This window comes from Crinia signifera, chromosome 12 (assembly GCF_055691185.1).
Source record: "Crinia signifera chromosome 12, ASM5569118v1, whole genome shotgun sequence".
Classification (NCBI taxonomy): Eukaryota; Metazoa; Chordata; class Amphibia; order Anura; family Myobatrachidae; genus Crinia; species Crinia signifera.
In genome coordinates this window covers 82,813,702-82,835,821 of record NC_139228.1, presented here as the reverse complement: position 1 = coordinate 82,835,821, position 22,120 = coordinate 82,813,702, and the positions used below count along the sequence as shown (strand labels likewise).

The window sequence follows — 22,120 nt, the reverse complement described above, 5'->3', positions numbered from 1 at the left end:
TCCAACAATCCTTTGGTCGTTTTTGACGACCTGCAAACTTTCCGACTCAACAGAGGGAACATTGAATTCTGACTGTTGAGTTAGAGTTGGAAGCCATACAAAACGTCCACGTCCAGGATCCGACTGTCGGGACGTATGGACAGCCGGAATCCCAGATTGAATACAATCTATTACAGAAACTGACTTCCTCATAGATAACAGTTCAAGGAACCAATGTCTATCATGTTTGTCATGCGAGGCTGTTTAAGCGGGATCACTGCGACCTGCCCCTCCAGCAGCTGCCTGTCCCTGCAGGTGCGGATGGCCGGTGACATCTGCGGGCCCGACCCACCCCCTTTGGTGACAGCGGTGGCCGAGTCAACCCGATTGTGTGACCCGGGCCCACCCACAAGGGTGACGTCGGTAGGCCCGGTCCGCCCCCTTTATGCTGCCCCTGTGCAGTTCAGTCCGTGTATACCAAGCTGCAGCCAAAGGCCGATTATATCTGATGCTAAGCAGGGTCTCTGCCCGGCAGGTCGGAGGAATGTAGATGGAAAGTGAGTTCTCTCCCGACCTTACCAGGCAGACCAAGGGAATATGGTCACTAGGACAACGTGCATTGGGTTGACCACTAAATGTCAACATGGCTAAAATCGACACATGAAATAAAATCAACATGGCTAAGGTCGACAGGGTTGGAAGGTCGACACAAGCATTAGGTTGACAATGGCGACAGTCAAAAAGGTAGACAGGAGATTTTCAGGCTTTTTGAGCTGACGTGCCGACAGGAGGGAGAATAGAGTAGTGTGCCGACAGGAGGGGGAATAGCTGACGTGCCGACAGGAGGGAGGATAGAGTAGTGTGCCGAGCGCAGTTAGCCATGCAATAGAATATCCCCTAAATTTCAGCCAATACCATGCACCGTGTATCTACTTCTGCTCATCTAAAATGCCAGTTAGGGTTATACTGTATACAAGTGTAAAAAATATGTCAAATTAGCCAAATTAGAAAATTCTGTATTGAAGCGTTAATAAGGTGCGAGAACGCTGGGTCCAAAAACATTGACATTTAGTTGAAACCATAAAACCAAATAAATATATTTAGCTAAGGTTGCAAATCATCTTATTAACAGCAGCAGTGTTTATACAGTGGAGGGCGGACAAAGCTGCGTCGGCACTGTGCTATATTTAGGAAGCGCCGGATTTTCTAAACCAATGCTTTTTGGCAGCTATGCCACAAACAGTTTAAAGTGGCACTAACATGAAGGGTAAAGCATGGTATAGGGAATGGATCATAGGGGTCGACAAGAACAAGGTTGGCAGTCATTGCGTAGACCACTGAAGGTCAACATGCACAAAGGTCGGCATGACTGAAGGTTGACATTGGGTTAGGTCGACATGCACAAAACATACATTCAAAAAGTCGACATTAGGTATTTCACCCCCACCCCCCGAAATGTCGACATAAACACTAAGAAAGTGCACCGATGCGCTCGCCATGCTTCGGGCAAACTATTTTATTCGCCCACCATGCCCTAGTGTATGGTAGGGAATGAAATGCCGCCTGTCGGCACAAAAAAGGGAAAATCCCCATGTCGTCATTTTGACCATGTGCATGTATACCTAATGTCTGTGTCCAGTCTGGAAGAGGTTCAGCTATGTAGTCTTTTATGGACAGGTTGACCTTTAATCTTTTATGACAGTATTGGCCCATAAGTGGATGCATACATATATATGGGCAAATCTGATCATAAGATGTACTTTTCAGTCTAGAACCCTGCACCTCTCAAAACCCATGCAGTTCCTCTTCCTGCCTGGGGTGTCTCTCTATGCTGTGGTGCTTCTAACAAAGTGTGGTCTGTATTTCAGCATCAAAGTTTTAAAAGGATGCATGGTTCTAGAATTAACACAACAATGATCCTACAATGAATTGACGAGATAGAACAGCTCAAGCACTTGGGTTTCATGACATAAAAAGAAAGACACTTTTTTTTTTTGTTCTATCTGTGCTCATTAACATGACTGATGAGAAATTAATTTGGGAAGATTCTGCACAGCTACAGTAAAAAGGTCGGATGCCAGAGAGAGGAGTCTAATACTGGAGAGTCATTAATCAAGAGGGAGTCTCCTACGGATCCAGAGAACACAGGGATGACTTAACCATTGCCTTACTCACACAGACGGGGGCTGTGGCTAAATATGTATTTGTGCTCTTATATGTTCTAGGTAATAAGCTATTACCAGCTGTGCAGAACAAGAAGCCAGAATAAGATTAGATACATAGATCGATAGATAGGATACAAATGTATGGCAGGTGGGAACCTATCAACCTTCTCTATGATCTGTTTGCGGATGTAAATGAAGACCACTTCTCTCAGGCCTGTATCCATGTACAACAGGAGCGAGCGCACACATAACACAGACTGAGCCCCACTCAGAGGGATGAGAATACTGTAGCTACGATACTATACAAAGAGTAACAAGGTAACATAACAGCATCTGCTGGTAATATAATAAAACACAAACACTCAGCTAATGGATCAGTCATCCTTCTAGAACCGTTTTAACTCCTACGCTGAAATATTCTATGTGCACCGGATTTTTCCGGCTTAAGCTGTAAAAGGCGCACAGTAAAATCCAGGCTATTTTTAAAAATGGGGTCACTGGTCATCTGAAAGCCTCTATTGCAGCATGCCACCACAGTCAGCGCTATGTGTACACAGTGCGTGGTAACAGGCATGGAGCTGCAGCATTGCATGATATAATGGATGCGCACCTTCCATAGCATTTACTTATTCTGACGTCTCATCCTAAATAAATGTTTAATATTCCTCAGCAGTAAGCACGGACCACTTATAGCCAGACTCTGTTATCTGCGCCCAACATTTCCTTGTGCAAGAGACTTGTAGTCCTATATAATATACACCATTGTTACATTCTCCTAGTTCTGATACTAATGTCAGATCATCACGCCCACTACATTGGTGACATCAGGTTTATGTCTTGTACTCACATGTCTTGTCACATTATTACCACACACCCCCCCCCCCCCCCACACACATAATATACATTTTCTCCCTTTGCATTGTATTTCTGCACTATTGTATTTTTACTGTGGACAAGCTAAAAAAATAATATAAAAAAACCTAGTTGGAGATAAAAAAAAACAAAAAAACAATCTGAATAAAAAAAACCCTCCCCCCCAACAAACCGCAAATCAATGACTTAAGGCCTCCATGCACTAGTCCAACTTGTCTTAAGGGCAAGTCATACCCGATTTCCCCCGCGAGGGCTAATGACCAGCTTAGCACTTGCGCACAGAACCCGTAGGAGTAGATGTCAAAATCATGCGATTTATCCCATTTTAAAAGCCAGATCGATTGAAATTGGGTGAAATCGCACTAGTGTATGGGGGCCTTTACTGAACAAGACAATATATGACAAGTACATGGTACACAAACAGATACAGCAGAATCTGAAGGTTAGGTGACATTGTACGGAATAGTAGGGAGATGATATGCTTATACCCCTTTCACACCAGAAAATGCAGGGACTTACCCAGGAATACAGTCCCGGGATCATGCAGGGACATTACCGGATTGGCCCCTTTCACACCAGCCTAGTCCCTGCATTTTCTGGTGTGAGGGGGGAGAGAAACCCTGCCCACTCCATGTCCTTACCTGTCTCGGACCACCGGTGGGAAGGACCGGGCAGCTCCGTCCCCTATCAGCTTCCCCCAGCGACTGGTTGCGGCATGAGGGTGCACCCGGCAGCTCCATCCCCCTAGCGGCAGGAGGGGCACCCAGCAGCTTCGTCCCCAGCAGTCACCTGGTGGCTTTCCACCTGGCCAGCAACAGGGAAGCTGGGTGAGTAGCTTTGACACCGGCCAGTAACCCGTGGAGGTCCCGGGAGCAACCCTGCTAGCTAGCAGGGTTGAAATCCCAGCACATCAGTCTCGGGAATTCAGCCCAGGAGCCTATCACACCAGCACTAGCGCCAATTTGTCAACACCTTGACATCTCTGTAAGGTTTCTCAAACCGTTCCTGAGCCATGTTTGCAGCCTGACAGGAAGCAATATCCTGCCGAGAGAGGTCACGGCCATCAGGGAGTCCTGTTGCAATAAAGAAGGGGTGCACTTGGTCTGCAGCTATGTTTAGGTAGGTGGTATATGTCATAATACGGCCCAAGTCTTCCCAGCAGAACATTGCCAGAGTATCCAATAGCTTCTCCCAGCTTGCCTTGTTCTCATAGTCCATTCTGCTGCCGTCTCTTCCCAAGGTTAACCATGCACACCATCCTAGCTGTCCACATCATGCCTACATCAGTCCAGGCCACCTTCCTTCATGGCTCCATGGTCCAGTCCTGCCCACTTGTAGGTGCATTAGGCAGTGCTCAGGGGTCAACAAATACAACTTGACCACATGGGTGTTGCTGTGACGAGTCCCCATATGCTGTAAGCGGTGATGCACTGTGTGTTCTGACCCCTTTCTAATATAGCCAGCGGCAAGGTTTTCTGCAATTTGTGCTGGTATAAAAAGTGGTCAAACCTGTCCTCAAGATCTACCAACAGTTCACATGTGTCTCAGGTCACCCGTGGATCTATAGTAGGAATAAATGCAGCAGGTTTGTAAATGTGACAGTAATGACTACACCTGTGCACCAGCTAGGTGATCTGGGTCATGTGACTGTTAGTAATGACTACAGCTGTGCACCAGCTAGGTCAGTGGTTCCCAACCTTTTTTCTCTCCCGTACCCCTTGATTAGGCTTTTCATTGATAAGTACCCCCTCCTCTCATTTTGAAATATGGACAGTACTTAGCGGTATGCGGATCCTTATATTAAGGAGGAGCGGAGGAGTAGTATACAGCAAGGAATCAGGCCCTTCTGTGTCTAGACACTGGTTGTGTATTATCCAGGATTCCAGCTAACACCGGTAGGATTAATGACGCTGCTTCCTCCACCTTTGTCAGTGCTGGGCAGATGACTGCTGATGTCTGAGGGCAGCATGGGAAGCTCCCAGTGGATTGCTGGTCAGGCATATGACACAACATGGTTTGTCTCTATGGCAATGGGTCTTCTTCAGCCATCAAAATACCCCCAACTGGTCTGCAGAGTACCCCCAGGGGTACTAGTACCCCAGGTTGGGAACCACTGAGCTAGGTGATCTGGAAAACGTGGACTGTTGGTAGATCTCGAGGACCGGTTTGGACAGCCCTGGTCTAGAAGCTCTTCTGTGGGATAGGACCAGACGGACTAGCCTTCTCGATCCATGCACATCAATGAGCCTTGCATGTCCAAGACCCAGTAGCAAGCTCCAGTTGTCCTTCCTTTGGGAAGTACTACGGGCTGTACGCATACACAGCGTACTGATCAAGGGCCGCTGTGCAAATTCGCAGCAGTTTGTTGGGAGCCATTGTAATGAGATCAATGTTATTCACTTCACCGGTTTTAATGTTATGGCTGATCGGAATACGTACAGATAAATATATATTTGGGATGTAGAGACTCCCGCAGAGCACACTCAGATGATGACACTGGAAATGACAGGAGACAGACCCCGCAGTAAAACCTTGTTTGGCTGCAAGCGAGTAACGTTCTCCTGTGGTGGATGGAGATAAATGCATCAGGATAAGACGCTCGCTCAGCAAAAGCCTAGGTGGGCCATCTGTCATTGCAGGAGAGGTAACCTTGTTAAGGAAGTGCTTTAAATGCTCAGATCAAATTCCGTACGGCAATCATAGCTGCGACGTTCCCCTGAGCTGCAGAAGAGGGTTCAGCATGTTGTACACAGACAGAGCTACATAGAAGTGTATGCCCCCAGTCTGGGTCCCCATCGTTTCCTCAGGTGAAGATCAGAGAGACATCTAATTAGGGTGAACATGTAATTTAGTGTACACCGGTTACAGGATGCAGCAGCTGCAAATCCAGCCGGACAGCATGTGGATTCATAGTTGGAACACATATTTATAAACCCCCCCCCAAATCCTTAGACCACAAGCTCATCCAATATTAGACAACGGTGTTAGCATAACTCACTGGTTGCTCTGTACAAGTCACCGATTCCTACATGTGGGCGAGGGGAAGGAGGCCGCTACAACAAGTACAGAGACGGGAGTCCAGATTAGAATTTTATTTTTTCAAAAATAAGTCAGACAACAGAAGAACAGAGGACCTGGTACCTGCCGGGCTACCCGCTAGTCCTCTGGACGGCAGAGTAAAAGGGTAGCAAGCAATCAGATTTGATCATTTTCTAAGATGCAGTAATGACTGCAACGGCGCACCAGCTGGTTAGTCTGGGACAATATTACAGTTAGTTATGACTGCACCTTGGTGGTCTGGGAAATGTGACAGGTTAATAATGACTGCACCTGTGCACCAGCTTGGTGGTCTGGGAAATAGGACCTATTAGTAGGTCTCACGGACTGGTTTGTCTACCCCTGGAATAAAATGATTATTCTCAAAAATCAAAATTCCCAATTCGCATTTGGAAATGGTTAAATGTATTAATTTATTTCAAATTTGTATGAACCCTTTTTTGCATTACGTTAAAATCACAGGTTCTCAAAGTCGGTCCTCAGGACCCAACACAGTGCACGTTTTGCAAGTCTCCTCGAAGAATCAAGTGAAATACTGAGCTCCACCTGTGGATCTTTTGAAATGTGTCAGTCAGTAATGAGTGCACCTGTCGGGTGACCTGAAAACTGTTAACTGTGTGGGGTCCTGAGGACCCAGTTTGAGAACCACTGCTATAAATGAACTCAAGATTTTGGGGAATTTCAGCTGAATATCCAGCAAACTGGTCGGTGAAAACGTTAATAAATGAGAACATCTATAGTATATGGTATAATAATACAGACAAGCAAAGACGCAGATCCCTGAGCTGCCATCCCTGCCCCATAATCTAGGTTTGCTTTATAAGATTAACAGCAACATTACAATCCGCTTCCATTTCCATCAACTACAGTCACCCAGCCCTGAAATAGAAGGGATTCACGAAATTCTAACATAAATAAAATACTACTGTGGCGGTAAATGACCATTACTGGTAAAAATAAAAAAATAAAAATTATTTTCATGTTTTTTTATAGTGAAAATACACCAATGAACGCATGCCAAGCTAAAGAACGTAGATAGAACATTGACAGTCTTGATACCAACATTAAAAAATGTTGTCATGTGCAATGCCAACATTCTGCATGAACCAGATTGGTAGGACTAGGGTTAGACTGCAGCTGGTGGTTAGGGCAGGGTTGCCGACTTGGGACCTCCTCCTGGCCCCCCGGACGGGTGGGCAACCTTCCCGGATTCAGGGGGGTCCCCCCCCTGCGCCCCGGATCGCGGCATTTAAAATGCCGCAATCCTCGGGTCTCAGAGGAGGGGGCGGAGCTAAAATGACACAATCGTGTCATTTTAGCCCCGCCCCCTCAACAGAGATCCGTGAATTCAGCAGTTTTCCCTCAAGGGGCGGGGCTTAGTGACGTCACACTTAAACCCCACCCCCTGAGCGGCTGCTGGAACTCTCCTCTCCGGGCTTCTCCCGAAGAGGAGAATTATAAAATCGGCAACCCTAGGTTAGGGGTTAAAGTTAAGTACCAGGGGGAGAGATAGGCTGGGCAGAGGGGGGGAGGTTTTCAGGCCATGGAAAGAGGGGTTAGGCACTAGGGGGAGAGTTAGGCCATGCAAAAGGGAGGATTTAGGCACTAAGGGGAGGGGTTAGGCCATATAAAATGAGGGGTTAGGCCATGGAATGGGAAAGGTTAGGCACTAGGTGGAGGGGTTAGGCACTAGGGGGAGAGTTAGGCCATGGAAAGGGAGGAGTTAGGCACTAAGGGGAGGGTTAGGTCATATAAAGGGAGGGGTTAGGCACTAGGTAGAGGGTTAGGCTGTGGAAAGGGAGGGGTTAGGCACTAGGGGGAGGGTTTCAGTTAGCAGTTAGGATTAATGATACAGCCAGAAGCACTGCAGGATCATTCAGAAGTTATAATTGTGTCACATACAGACCCAACGAACCCAAGTAACTCACCACTAGGCCATCAGAAACGTTTTGTAGACATCATCATTTCATCAATGTTGGCATGCTACTTGGCTCCACATTATGTTTACTGTATATCAACCAAACAGACCGCACCAAACATAAATCATCCTTTAAGAATCTGCCCATTATAAAATGTACATTTTGTTGCTGGTTTCAGTGGAATAGAGGTAGCATGACATGTATGGAGCCAAGCGGTGTTTCCATCACAATATGCACACCCAAATAACTCAATTCAGAGATATTAATGGTAATCCGGTCATTTATAATACCAAATACAGCACGGATTAAATCTAATAAACAAAAATCACATCTAAAACGATGGATGTTAGAAGAACGTGCCGTAGTAACAAAACTGATTGTACATGATACACATTAGTCTGCCACAAATACTACAACAATACATGGAAGAGCGGTCACACCACGCCACCTTTCAGGAGAAACATTTACAAACTACCATGTTCCCGTCAGCTGCGTTTTATAAGAGGAGGAGCCCCATGTGCAGCCTCCTCCATTAGGGCCCCCATCCTCTCTTCCAGCATCAGCTCCCCGGCACACAACGCAATACAGTCTGAGCACTAGCGCGCTCAGACTGTACTGCGCATGTCTAAAAAAAAAAATGTAATCGTCAATTTCTTCCGTTGATTCCGGCAGCACTGCTGCCTTTACCGTGGGACTGCAGGAAAGTATTAAAAATGGGTACAGTGTGTGCGGTGTGAGCCCTCCTGGCACCGCACACATTGCACCCATTATAAATACGCAAACTGGTTGCAGCTCAAACTGGTTGCAGCTCAAACTGGTTGCAGCTCAAACTGGTTGCAGCTCAAACTGGTTGCAGCTCAAACTGGTTGCAGCTCAAACTGGTTGCAGCTCAAACTGGTTGCAGCTCAAACTGGTGGCACCTCCTCTGGAACATTAATAGTGGTGCTGTTGGGATCCCTGGAGAAATTGGGCCAACAAAAAGCGTGGCCGATTCAGGCAACCCAATAAGGTAATTGTGCCTTTTCCCGCATTATAACTCTTAGGGTCACCAAAATTATTTTGCTGGGACTTTGAACATCGGTGGCCCAGAGCAACGTAGCGAGAAAAAAAAAAAAAAGAAGATACAGGCACAATTTCGACATGAAATGGATTGACATCTACACTGTTAACATTCAAAATGTTGGCATTCTTCAGAAGGCGGAATTGTGTTTAGGGTGTGGAGAACTTTGTGGGAGTCATGTGACCTTTGGTGACCAAACGCGCCAGTTGGCTTACCTGGATAGTTAAGAAAGATTTCAGACCATAGAGCAAACCACTGTGGAAGAACTAGTGGTCAGTGACTACGGACATCGGCAGATTGCTGCCAGCGGGCACAGCTTGCGCACATTAAGTGGACCTCTGTGGAGCATTATCAGTATTTAATAATTCCGCAAATATTAAGCAGTTCCACCCATCTGCATCACCCACTTAGCGGGTAACTGGCAGATGGCACAAACAGTAGCATGCTCTCATGTACAGAGCACTGTGTGCCAGGCCATGACACCATCCTGCCTAACCAGGTAAAATTCAGATGACAATTCATAGGGAATTATTCAGCTGAGACAGGGTCATGAGAACGCATCCTACAAATCCATCAACATGACATTATGTACAAAGTGCCTCATGCGTCAGATGTCACCAACGGCAACTAAATTAATAGGCAGCGTACTTGCTTAGCCCTGCAGATACTTGCTTAGCCCTGCAGATACTTGCTTAGCCCTGCAGATACTTGCTTAGCCCTGCATTCACTGTGCATGGTCATTTCTACTGTTATGATCAAAGAACGTGTATAAAACATCAGTACGTTCCCCAGTGCTGAACAACAGAAGGTAACCACCAATTTTACCCGTACCTTCAGTCTTTAAAGCGTCCTTGGCATGACCAATCGCCTCCCAGGGTGATGGAATGTCTAGGAACACGGCATCTGCAACGTGAGACACTCCAAATCCATTCTTACACACATCCTGGTTCTTTACGGTGGTCAGATGGCCCACTTTGTGCTGCTGGAATTCCTCCATCGCCTTCTCGGCCCTCTGCTGATGGAACTCCACCGTGTAGAGATGACCCGTCGGGGCCACTGTACGTATGATGGCATGGGAGAGAGAGCCACTTCCGGTTCCTGAACAGAACAAACAGCAGGTGAAACAAGGGCCCCAATAACTCAGAGTGCACAGCATCACATTTAGGACTGCGATATCTAAACAACTACACGTCACATTTGTTTGTACTGGTTCCAAAATGGAAAAAGGTGGAGCATCAACCAAATATTCCCAGTACAAATTATATCCGCTATGGGTTATACCACCTTCCAATTTTGCCCCGTCGAGGTGCAGTGTGAAAGCCTTAAACTGAATAACCCAGGTCAACCAACCCAGCAATTCAACCCAGGTTATAAGAAGTGTTCAGCGTGAAAAGGTGTGCCCCGGGTCGGACCCAGATTCGAAATCCTGGGTTTGAGAAGTTAAAGCGGTATGTTATTGCCGGGTCAACCCAGGTTGAAGTGCTGTGAGGTAGCACCAAACTGAATAACCCAGGTTGATCAACCCGGCAATACAACCCAGGTTATAAAACGGGTTAAACCAGTCATCTCCTGTGTATAATGGGCAACCCGGGTTCAGTGTGAAAGGGTCAGACCTAATCACAAATGCCAGGGTCACTCATGGGATTTGTACACAGGGCTACCCTGGGAGTGACTCGGCATTTGCGCTGTGTGCTGGTCAAATTGGCGGGTCACTGACGTCATCCGGGGTGGAGAGGCAGGGTGTCAGGTGGGAGTAGGGGAGGAGGTAGCCCTGAGGTGACGCTACTGCTTCTTCCATAGAAGAGAACAGGACCCGGGTTGCTCGACCCGGGTTACCTGTTCACACTCCCCAGCAACCTTGGTCTGACCTGGGAAGAACACTGCTTTTATCCCGGGTCCGACTGCTGGGTTGCTGGACCCAGGATATTGGAAATGACCCTTTTACACTGCACGCAACAACCCTGGATTGACACGGGTTATTTGTGCAGTGTAAAAGTGGTATGACAAGGCAAAACCATGGCTTGTAAGTTATTGGCACTTGAAGAAAAAAATTAAAAACGCCAGAGATTGGCAGGCATCCTGCAAGGCTGCAGAACTTGGGCAGCATTACATCCGGACCAATGGGTGTGTTTCAAAAGGCACAGGGTAAGACAGGGAGTGTGATACCTTGGGTAACATGGTTAGTACAAATCAGCCCATACACTAGACAAAATTATTTTCCAAAACAGTTAAGAATGGCATTATTTCCTTCTAAGCCACAGTAAAACAAAGCATTGCTCATATTATACCACGGTGGAGAAGGTCGGACATATGCTTATGCAAATCAATACTTTCCACCCCTATCAAATCAGATTATGGAGCTCAAGTGCAAAGATTACGGTGCTGGAACTTGCACTGATAATCACAGCATCTCAGGGGAAAATGATCTTCCAACACATTTATGAGGAGAGATGGCGTCTCCAGACAGATTTATTACGGGACGCTTATCTTTTAAAGGAAGAGGGCGAAAAACACCATTATACCAGATATTGAGACATCTCGTAATCCATTGAGCAGCCATAAAATGCTATAGAAAAACAGGTGTCACTTCCACATGTAACTTTCATTTTTTAAATGTATCTTATTAGGTGCAGCTTCCATCTGTGCAGCATAATGGGCTGAATTATTACTCATTAATGAGGAGGTTAATAATTCACTAGGAATCCGCACCATACGCACACACACACATATATATATATATATATAAATAAATAAATAATCAGTAACTAGGTTGACAGGTCATTAGGTCGACATGGGGGTTTGCCACTTTTTTTTGGTCACGCACCAACTCGGCACACTATGTTACTCTCCCACCACGCCCTAGTAGATGGTAGGGCATGAAATACCGCCTGTCGGCACAAAAAAAATCAAAAATAAAAATAACCACAGGAGAGAAAAAACTCATGTTGACCTTTTGACTGTCAACCTTGCCATTGTCGACCTAATGCTTGTGTCAACCTTCCAACCCTGTCAACCTAAGCCACGTCAACCTTAATAGGGTCGAACTAATGATCATATCCCGGCCATTGTGTGGTGTGGGCCCATTGATGGTTAACCCACCGATCATCACTCCTGCTTTACCCATCAATGGAAGGTGGGCCAGTCAAAGCCTTCAGGTGTGCTTCAGGGGGTGGGGCTAGGCTCTGTGTCACAAACACTGAAGCCGGGGGGGCTGTGCTTCCCCATATATGGTCAATTACTGTACATCAAGCATACACCATCGATAATTCCCCAAAAAAAAAAAAAGAAGATCATTGGACATCCTTAGTGTTGGGTAATTAGCGATTTTCTAAACAAAAATAACACAGAAATTCTACATTGCCAGAATTTGCATATTAGAGTTATTCGCATTAGGCAGGAAATTGAGGAAAGAAGAATTTAAATATTTATAGAAAAAAAACTTAAAGAACAAAAATGTTGCACCCTCCAAATTCGTAGGGGCATAAGGAGAGGACTTCCTGCCCACAGTTCAAATGTAATGGATGCAAAGCAAAAAGAATTGAATGGCCAATGATGACATATTTCTTCTTCTTGAGCAGAGGGCATGGCTGAGCGAACACTGCCCTCCCTCATCTTACAACAGCTTTGTCCTGGACATTGGAGCCGAAAACGCTTGTTTGCTTTGGCGAGTCTCAGGTACGAACAAATCAATGCATCAGTGGTTAAATGAATGGAAGGAAACAATATGGTTGTTGATGGGCAAACAAAAAGGTGTGTGTTGTGGTGAGCAACGTCCCTGTGTCCTGTACACACACACACACACACACACACAGTCCCATCAGATGGCCTTTGTCTCTTGTTCTCAGGACAATGTATCCAGTGACACAGGGAGAGATGTTAATGCAGAACACCGAATGTGCCAATTCATGTGACTCGTCGTGTAACACAAGCCCCCATTACATTAGCTTGTGTTTTGTACGGTTTTGGATCATTTGATTGGAATCAGTACATCAGGGGGAGCAGTGGGGCGGGCAGCGGGTCCCTGAGCGCCGGGGAGTGCTGACCTGGCCGAGCGGTGATGTTCATATATATCACCTGCACTGTGGGAGTCGGGAGGGGACGTGGTGCCGGGTGCGGCGAGTGCTGCTGGCTGACCTGGCCGGGCATGTGATAACAAATAGCAGCAGCGGGGACGGGACGCGCAGTGGCGGCTATTCGATTTTTAAAATACCTGTCAAATGACCGGCCGTTCTCTGAGTGGCTGAGAGCTCTCACCACGTCCCCTCCCGACTCCCGCAGCGCTGCTGATATATATGAACATCACCGCCCGGCCAGGTCAGCACTCCCCGGCGCTCAGGGACCCGCTGCCCGCCCCACTGCTCCCCCGGTGTCTGCATGCATATGCCTGTCAGGTGGGCAGGCATATGCATACAGGGAGGTCGGACGTGATCGTATGTACTGACCATCCGACCTCCCTGATCCGGTCCGATGCGCACGGGACCGCGCATCGGATCGGATCAGATATCACACACCAGCGATTTTGGGCCGATTTCACCCGATTATCGGCACAAAATGCAGAAATCGGATTAAATCGTCCCAAAATCGGATAGTGTATGGGGGCCTATAGGTGCTGAGCGATCTAGCATTGCTCAGCAAAACCTCTCCATGTATAGGCCCAATAAGGATTCTGTATACACAACAAAGTGTCCCACTTACAGAAAGAGGTCAGTCAGTTCAGTAACATTACAAGGGCTTAATGTAATTTCACTTTCACGCTTATTTCCAGAAAAAAGAAAAACATATATACACAGTTTTTTTTGTATTTTTGGTTATTAAAAAAAAAAGGAAATCTACCATTACAGTTGTGGGGAATTCATGTTGGACAGGAACACTTAACATGTAGTCATCCAGCAGCTGCAAAACTACACATCCCAGCAAGCCTATGCCCCCTTATTCAATTGTGGTCTGTTTGTATTTTTGTGCGTTAAGAGAAGTCTGGCTCCCAAACGGGTCACTTTTCGCTTATTTCAGTTCGCCACAATTGAATAGCTCTGTTGGGCTCCGGCTGCAGACAGTGCATACAATTGAATCTCACACAAGCTGGCAGTTTTCTACCTTCATCTATAGCTGATGCCTGAAGAACAATTACGAAAGTTCCACTCACATTTATTTCAAGCTGACTGTAGGCACGGGGTGAAGCAACCCCAATAAACCTCAAAATAAAATAAAAACATCTTATAGTGTTAATTCTAGCACCCTGCATCTTTCAAAAGCCATGCAGTTCCCCTTCCCTGCCTGGGGTGACGCTGTGCTGCTTCTAGCGCTGGTCTAGTATGTATATCAGTGCTGCAATACAGACCACACTGCGCTAGAAGCACCACAGCAGACACTGACACCCTAGGCAGGAAGAGGAACTGCAGGGGGTTTTGAGAGTTGCAGGGTGCTAGGACGAACACTATCTTATTACAAATTAGGTGCAGAGATGATTAGACCCAAGTATCTCCAGATACATGTCCGTCTGCAGAAAGAGGAAGAGCATATTCACCAAAATAAATAAAAAAAAAACTCCCCACGAGCTCCTTACATCCCTTATCTAGTTAAGCTTTGGAATTTTCCACACTCAGAAGGGACTGTGACATTGACAGAGCCCACAAGGGCTTTTACATGTTACAAAGATAGGATCTAATCAGCAGGAACTGTGTTTACCATGCCCGCCAGCAGCCCAAGGGTTAAGGGACGTGCATTCTGCCTATTCCCCCCAAATAAAATGTTCCTGTGCTGCGACTGAGATACCATCTGTGACCTCCAGCACAGCGCAGATCACATGTCCTGACTAAAGCTTCTGTGAACATCGGCTTACAAAGAGGCTTGTGAGAGCCAGACCATTATCAGAATCAAATATGCACAAGGTGCATTATGGCAGTGACGGGGCGGAATAGGAGAAGGCGGCTGGTAACGATCTAGGCCTATAAAAATCCATATTCTAAGCACACACAGAACAATAAGATTAGGGAGAGAATGCTTGTGTGCAGTACACAGAGTAATACATAGCCAAATAAAATGAGCAGAGATTCTAGATCAGGATTGGCCAAACCAAGCCTCAAGATCTACCATCGCTCATGTTCTAGACCGGTGGTTCTCAAACTGGGTCCTCAGGATCCCAGACAGTTCATGTTTTCCAGGTCACCCGACAAAGGCACAGGTGCACACATTACTGACTGACATTTGAAAAGATCCACAGGTGGAGATTATTATTTCACTTTGTGGGGTTTTGAGGACCGAGTTTGAGAACCTGTGTTCTAGACCAGGGTTTAGACACCCCTGTGGCCCCTGTCAGCGCCATTGACAATGCAGTGTTGGCGCTTGGAGAGGACATCTCCTAGTACCAGGGAAGTGGCTCTACCCTTGCTGTGATCTAGTGCAGTGTCGGACGACCCGGGTTACCATTTCCAAAGCAGCTTACCCGGGTAATTAAAGAGTACAACCCTACTAAATCCCCGGGAAGGATACCCAGGTGGGGCTGTTTCCGCAGACAGAAAGACAGGGGTGTTACACATTCATATGCAATAACCCAGGATTTCCAAGTCAGTGGAAAAGGGGTATAAGCCCTCTTAGTCATCGGATCCATTCTGACATGCATTTGTCGGAATGGATCCGACAATACCTATTCAATTGTGTGGCCAAATCCGACTGTCAGCAGCACAGTTCCGGGATGCCGCTGGGACCAGGCGAGCAGCAGCAGTGGGAGGTCGTCACCGGGTTAGCAGCAGCAACACCGCTGCTGCTGCTGCTCACTTGGTGCCGTCCTCCCCACCTCAATCCAACTTTTTATTTAAAAAAAAAAAAAAAAAAAAAAAAAACTGTTGAATTTGGCCCCGTTTCCGACAAAAGCATGGGGATTGGCAGCTATTCAATTGAAACAAACATTTTTTGTATAGGTCGAATCAAGGATTAAAAAAAAAAAAGTGGACAAACGGCAGTTTCCAGCAGTTTAATTGCCCTATGATTAACCCTATGGTGTGTAAGGATGCTGCAAGTGTGACTATAAAGGTCAAGCTGATGACTGAAATATCATTACACGAGAGACCTGTACAAATGCACAACTGCTTCTGTGGACCTTATCAAAGCTTATTATTCACCTTTACACTTTGTGATAATTTAGCATGAAGGCTGTAAGTCACTGCGGAGAGCCCAGTAATACAGAACAATGACAGCAATATACTGGCGCACAGCATGACTGGATATATATGGTGATAAAACATCATTACCTGACTCACAGACCACAGATCCTGGTTTTAACTCCAGCATCATAGTAATCATAGAAATGTCCGTAGAATAAAGAATCTGTGTGCGGTGAGGAAGGTTCAAGGTCCATAGCTCCGGAGTTGGATACAAAATGTACACCCAGCCCCCTTTGCTGCAGGTCACCTTGGAGCCATATGTTTTCCCGATTAAATCGGTGGAATGTCTGAGAACTCCATATTTAGTTTGCGTCTGGCCTCCCTGTTGTATGACCACTGGGGACATGTAGTCATGGCCCAGGTAGATGATTGCTGTGTCTCCATCTTGGATGAGCTCTCTGTATTCCGCAAAACTCATGACGACGGCAATTCGCTTCCGGAACCTTCAAAAAATAAAGAATGTATATTAATGATGATTTTAGTAGACATCAACCGCAATAAAATAGACTAACCCAATGTTTGCCAAACATGGCCCTCACACTAACAGGCCAGGTTTAAGGATTTCTTTGGCTGAGCACAGATGGTTAACCGAAAATGAATAAGGTACTAATTAATTTACCTGTGCTTAAGTATGAATATACTTTAACCTGGTTATCTATGGTGCCTTGAGGACTAAGGGCCAGATGCCCTAAGCTTCAAGAGTGATAGAATGAAGTGATAAACAGCCAGCCAATCAGCTCCTGTCTGACATTTTTCAAACAGTCTGTGACATGGTAGGTAGAAGCTGATTGGCTGGCTGTTTAACACTCTCCACTCTGGTCACTTTGGAAGCTTAGTGCATCTGGCCCAAGTGCCTAATTCAGACCTGATCGCTGGGCTGCTAATTTTCGGAGCCTTGCTTTTAGGTATAGAGCGCCTCACCAGAGTGAAATCCCGCCCCATGCAAGCCTGCGAATTGCTTAGCGCAACTTATGAAAATTAGCTGGAACGGCGATTCACTGCATATCCATTTGCAAGCCGCGCACTATTGAATGATTTTTGCACTGTGCGCAGTCTGTGTGCATAGCCCGGGACTTTGTAACTTTATGGCTGCAATAGAAACAGGCTGTTCCGGCCCGGAGCCGACGTCAAACTACCATAAAACGCCCAGTTACCACCCCCAAAAGCCAACTTTCTGTCAATCACCCTGCATACAGCCAGCATAAAAAAAAAAGTAGCAGGATTTAATGGCAGGATGGTCTTGCGCATACATACTACAGGCCATACACATGAGCAGTCTATTATCACTCGACCGGCAAGTTCACATAACTGTAACAAGTACTGTTCATTGTAGCACCCTGCACCTTTAAAAACCTGTGCAGTTCCTCTTTCCTGCCTGGGGTGTCACTGTCTGATTTGGTGCCTTTAGTACAGTCTGGTCTATATAGAGATTCAGGCCATAATGTGAGAGACGCCATAGCAGACAGCGACACTCCAGGCAGGATAGAGGAACTGCACCATAACAAGCACTAGTGTAGGGCCAAGTAACAACACTTAAGGTCCATACGCACTGGACGATTTTGCCCAGCATGTAATAGGACCGATGATGGGAAAAAAGTAAAAAAATATAAATAAATGTAAAAAAAGAAATTAATAAAACAAAAATCGCTGGGCTGGAAAACGCTCAGTGCGTACACACAGAGTTTTTCACCCATTTTAGCGATTTACCAGGGGGAGAACAACTACCCATAGCAGCATACTATGGGCAGCCGGCCACCACGTCACTCATCTGCGGGTGATACCAGCAGGTGAGCAGCCAGGCCAGCGACGATGAGGGAGCTCTGCATTGCCCTGTGGCTTTCAGCTCAAAGTCACCCAGATATGGCAAAACCTACAGCTGCAGTGTGAATTTCTCCACCAGTGCACAGTATCTGGATGGCTCCCAGACAATAAGGCAACATGGACCAGGTCAACATGCACTAGGTCAACATGCGCCAAAGGTCAGCATGGCAATAGTTGACACATGTAAAGGTCAAAATTAAGTTTTTTTTCATTATTATTTTTTTCATGGTGTATCGTCCACATGGACTCAGATTGGGGACATTAAAGTGTGCAGAGTGAGGCGCCTGACCCGAAGCAATGGCGAGTGATGCGCTTCATTAATTAGGGATCCACGGGCACAAGTGTCGACACTTTCAGACATACTCCAAAATCTCAGGTTTTTGCACATGAACGTGCATCAACCCGGGTTTTTGTTAAGTCTGAAAAGGTCAACCCGGGTCTTGAACCCTTCTTTTAATACCCCGTTCTCACTGCAGGCAAATTTCTGGGTCTAGCATGTAGACCCGGAAATTTTCATTTTAACATGTTTCTTTTTGCAGTGTGAACGGGTCACATACCCGGATCTCATACACGGGTAAAACCCTTCTTTTTACCCATGTTTGAGATCCGGGTATGCAGACACGGCTTGACCCATTCTCACTGCATAAAAACCCCTGTTGAAAGGCAAATTACCAGGTAGAACTTCTTCACCTGGGAATTTGCCTAGCAGTGAGAACGGGGGTCCGTCGCTGCAGTCCCCGGCATTTTAACGCCGGGTAATAGCTGTGTTGTTCTCACTCGCAGTTACCTGGGTTGAGGCCCTGGGATTAACAACCCGGGTTGACCCTTTCAGACATCAGAAAAACCCGTGTTTTTCAGCAAATTACCAGGTAGAAATGCTTCACCCGGTAAAATGCTGCTGTAAGTGTGAAAGGGTAGTATGTCTAAAAGGGGTACAATTTACTAGGCTTTATATAAACACATAACATATAGCAACCAAACGATGGTATATAATCAAAGACAGTAAACATTAAGGACACAGTAGTGCTGCGGGATCTGATGAGGCAGTATAGGGCCACATGCTCACACAGCAGCAAAGTGTCACTGCAAACTATTCTCAAAATGTTGTTGTCATCTATAAACCTGTCACTCGAGGAATGTAAGGTCTCCCTGGCTTCTAAACAGGGAACATCCAAATTCCACAGGGTTTTTGTTACCCAAAGCCAGTTACTACAGCAGGGGATGAATGGGGTGATCATTTCATTGTAACATAGGACAAATAAAAGCTGACGTTAGAGATATGCAGCTACAATACGAGAATACCCGGAGATTAGTGTCACAGGGTGGGTATTATTATGTAATGCCTTCTTGTGTATAAACCGTGTAATGCCTTCTTGTGTATAAACCGGATTGCTGTCCGATGACGGTAAAAGATCTGCAAAGCCTCAGAAGCAGCCCGATTGCCAAAAACAACGTGTAACGTACTGATAACACAGATTATAGCGGTCACCTGTGCGCTGCAGATACCACGTCCGCCTGCTCCGGCTCATACACGTGGTAGTAGTGTGGCGCTTCCGGGTCGCGCTCTGATGACGTAGCCAGTTCTAGTACAAATGTGCTGCAGCAATGTATGATATTTAAATTCTAATCTTTAATCATGACAGGCTGTATCATAATCAGTATATCAGAGACTAGTCAGCTATGAAGTAACCATACCAGCTGGCTGCTTGCAATGGGCAATTATTATTATTGTTAATTTTATTGTTTAAAGTCTAATTAGCCAACCGGTATGTCACTGTTGGCAACATTGTTGATAATGTTGCTGTTATATGTATTGCCATGCAAGTGCATCTCTCTCTCTCTCTCTCCGCAATACGATTTAGCACACCCCCACTTATCCACGTCAGCCTGAAGCGTGGCGAGGGGACGTGGTAAGCGTCGCTAAGCTCGCCAGCAAGGGCGTAACTACCATAGGTGCAAGGGGTGCAGCTGCTATGGGGCCCAGAGCTGAAGGAGGTCCATCTTTACTGTTTAAGTAATGTTTTACACACATTTATCACCATCAGTTGCTAAATAGGGGGCCCTTGAAAACTTTTGCTATGGGGCCTACGAATATCTAGGTACGCCTCTGCTCGCCCCACTTTATATAATCAACTCCATGCTGACGTGGATAGTGCGGGTATAAACAGGTCGGGAGGACGCGTACAACGTCCCCTCTGCACTTGCCACGCTTCAGGCTAGGGTGACCAACTTTCCAAACGGCCAACCCGGGACAAGGGGTCGCGGGCTCGACAACCCCCCCCCCCCCCAGGAAAGTCGGGGGTTAGGGGGCAGCATTATAAAGTATATAATGGGATTCCCAATCCCAGGCCTTGCCCTATACTAAGGGTCAGACTCCAGACCAGTGCAAAAACTTTCAGCATAGCCTATTAGCCCTTAGTCAGTATAATAGGGGGTAGGCCTGGCCGGGAATGGGAGGGATGAGAAAGAATATAGAACAGTTACAGGACTTTTAATGATTCATCATTCTCGACTGACTCTCACAGAGTCAGAGTGACTCACCCGTCCGCACACAGGCAGGGGCAGGGAGGCACGGGCACACTCAGCAGAGCAGACAGACACCGTCCCACGGCAGAGCAGACTGACTCACCCGGCCGCACACAGGCAGGGGCAGGGAGGCACGGGCACACTCAGCAGAGCAGATAGACACCGTCCCGCGGCAGAGCGGAGTGACTCACCCGGTCGCACACAGGCAGGGGCAGGGAGGCACGGGCACACTCAGCAGAGCAGACAGACACCGTCCCGCGGCAGAGCAGAGTGACTCACCCGGCCGCACACAGGCAGGGGGGCACGGGCACACTCAGCAGAGCAGACAGACACCGTCCCGTGGCAGAGCAGAGTGACTCACCCGGCCGCACACAGGCAGGGGCAGGGAGGCACGGGCACACTCAGCAGAGCAGATAGACACCGTCCCGCGGCAGAGCGGAGTGACTCACCCGGTCGCACACAGGCAGGGGCAGGGAGGCACGGGCACACTCAGCAGAGCAGACAGACACCGTCCCGCGGCAGAGCAGAGTGACTCACCCGGCCGCACACAGGCAGGGGGGCACGGGCACACTCAGCAGAGCAGACAGACACCGTCCCACGGCAGAGCAGAGTGACTCACCCGGCCGCACACAGGCAGGGGAAGGGAGGCACGGGCACACTCAGCAGAGCAGACAGACACCGTCCCGCGGCAGAGCAGAGTGACTCACCCGGCCGCACACAGGCAGGGGGGCACGGGCACACTCAGCAGAGCAGACAGACACCGTCCCGCGGCAGAGCAGAGTGACTCACCCGGTCGCACACAGGCAGGGGCAGGGAGGCACGGGCACACTCAGCAGAGCAGAGTGACTCACCCGGCCGCACACAGGCAGGGGCAGGGAGGCACAGGCACACTCAGCAGAGCAGACAGACACCGTCCCGCGGCAGAGCAGACTGACTTACAGACAGTCTCAGGCTCAGCAGAGCCTCACTCCAGCAGCCGTCGCCGAGTCACCGGCCGGTGCCTTCAGTCACACAGCAGCAGCAGGTCAGTAACGGCCGCACCCGCCCTGTTTGGCACTGGCTGGCTGCACAGCATTACTGGGAGAGTGGGAGGGGACGCGGTCACGCGGTGGCCGAACTAACCAATAATGGGGAGGCAGCGCCGGCGTAACAGCTTTCAATCCCCTCCCACATTGCAAGTCTAATGCTGTGCGGCGGCCGGATAGAGGCTGAGCAGTGAGCAGCCCGGCCCCCGGGCGTCATGTCACAAGTAACACCAACAATTTTATTTTGATAAAACGGGGCTTAAAATTGGAATTTCCGTGTCCTGGGGTGGGTTTGGCCGGGACGCGGGATTTATGAGGTTAAACTCAGGACTGTCCCGGACAAACTGGGACGGTTGGTTACCCTACTTCAGGCTGATGTGGAGTTTTGCTAAATCGCATCGGTCGGGAGAGAGGGAGGGAGGGAGAGGGAGAGAGAGAGAGAGAGAGGGATCAGAGAGAGAGAGAGGGGGGGGGGAGAGAGAGAGAGGGGGGGGGGGGGGAGAGAGAGAGAGATTGTATTTAGAAACCAAGTCAC

General features: G+C 47.6%; 1 protein-coding gene across 3 annotated transcripts in view; it reads right to left on the bottom strand.

Annotated features, from left to right (window-relative positions):
- Positions 1-19,610, bottom strand: part of TRMT61A (tRNA methyltransferase 61A) — a 35,054-nt gene extending 15,444 nt beyond the window's left edge. Inside the window, exons 1-3 of one of the 3 annotated variants that reach the window (XM_083166482.1) lie at positions 19,524-19,610; positions 16,301-16,656; positions 9,885-10,151 (exon numbers count right to left, since the gene is read on the bottom strand). In XM_083166482.1, coding sequence (XP_083022608.1) covers positions 9,885-10,151; positions 16,301-16,631 — 598 coding nt within the window. In that variant the 5' untranslated portion in view covers positions 16,632-16,656; positions 19,524-19,610. Of the gene's footprint in view, positions 1-9,884; positions 10,152-16,300; positions 16,657-19,336; positions 19,358-19,498 lie in introns of those variants that run through there. The other 2 variants (XM_083166481.1, XM_083166483.1) reach the window with 2 other exon arrangements.
- Positions 19,611-22,120: the final 2,510 nt, after the last annotated feature.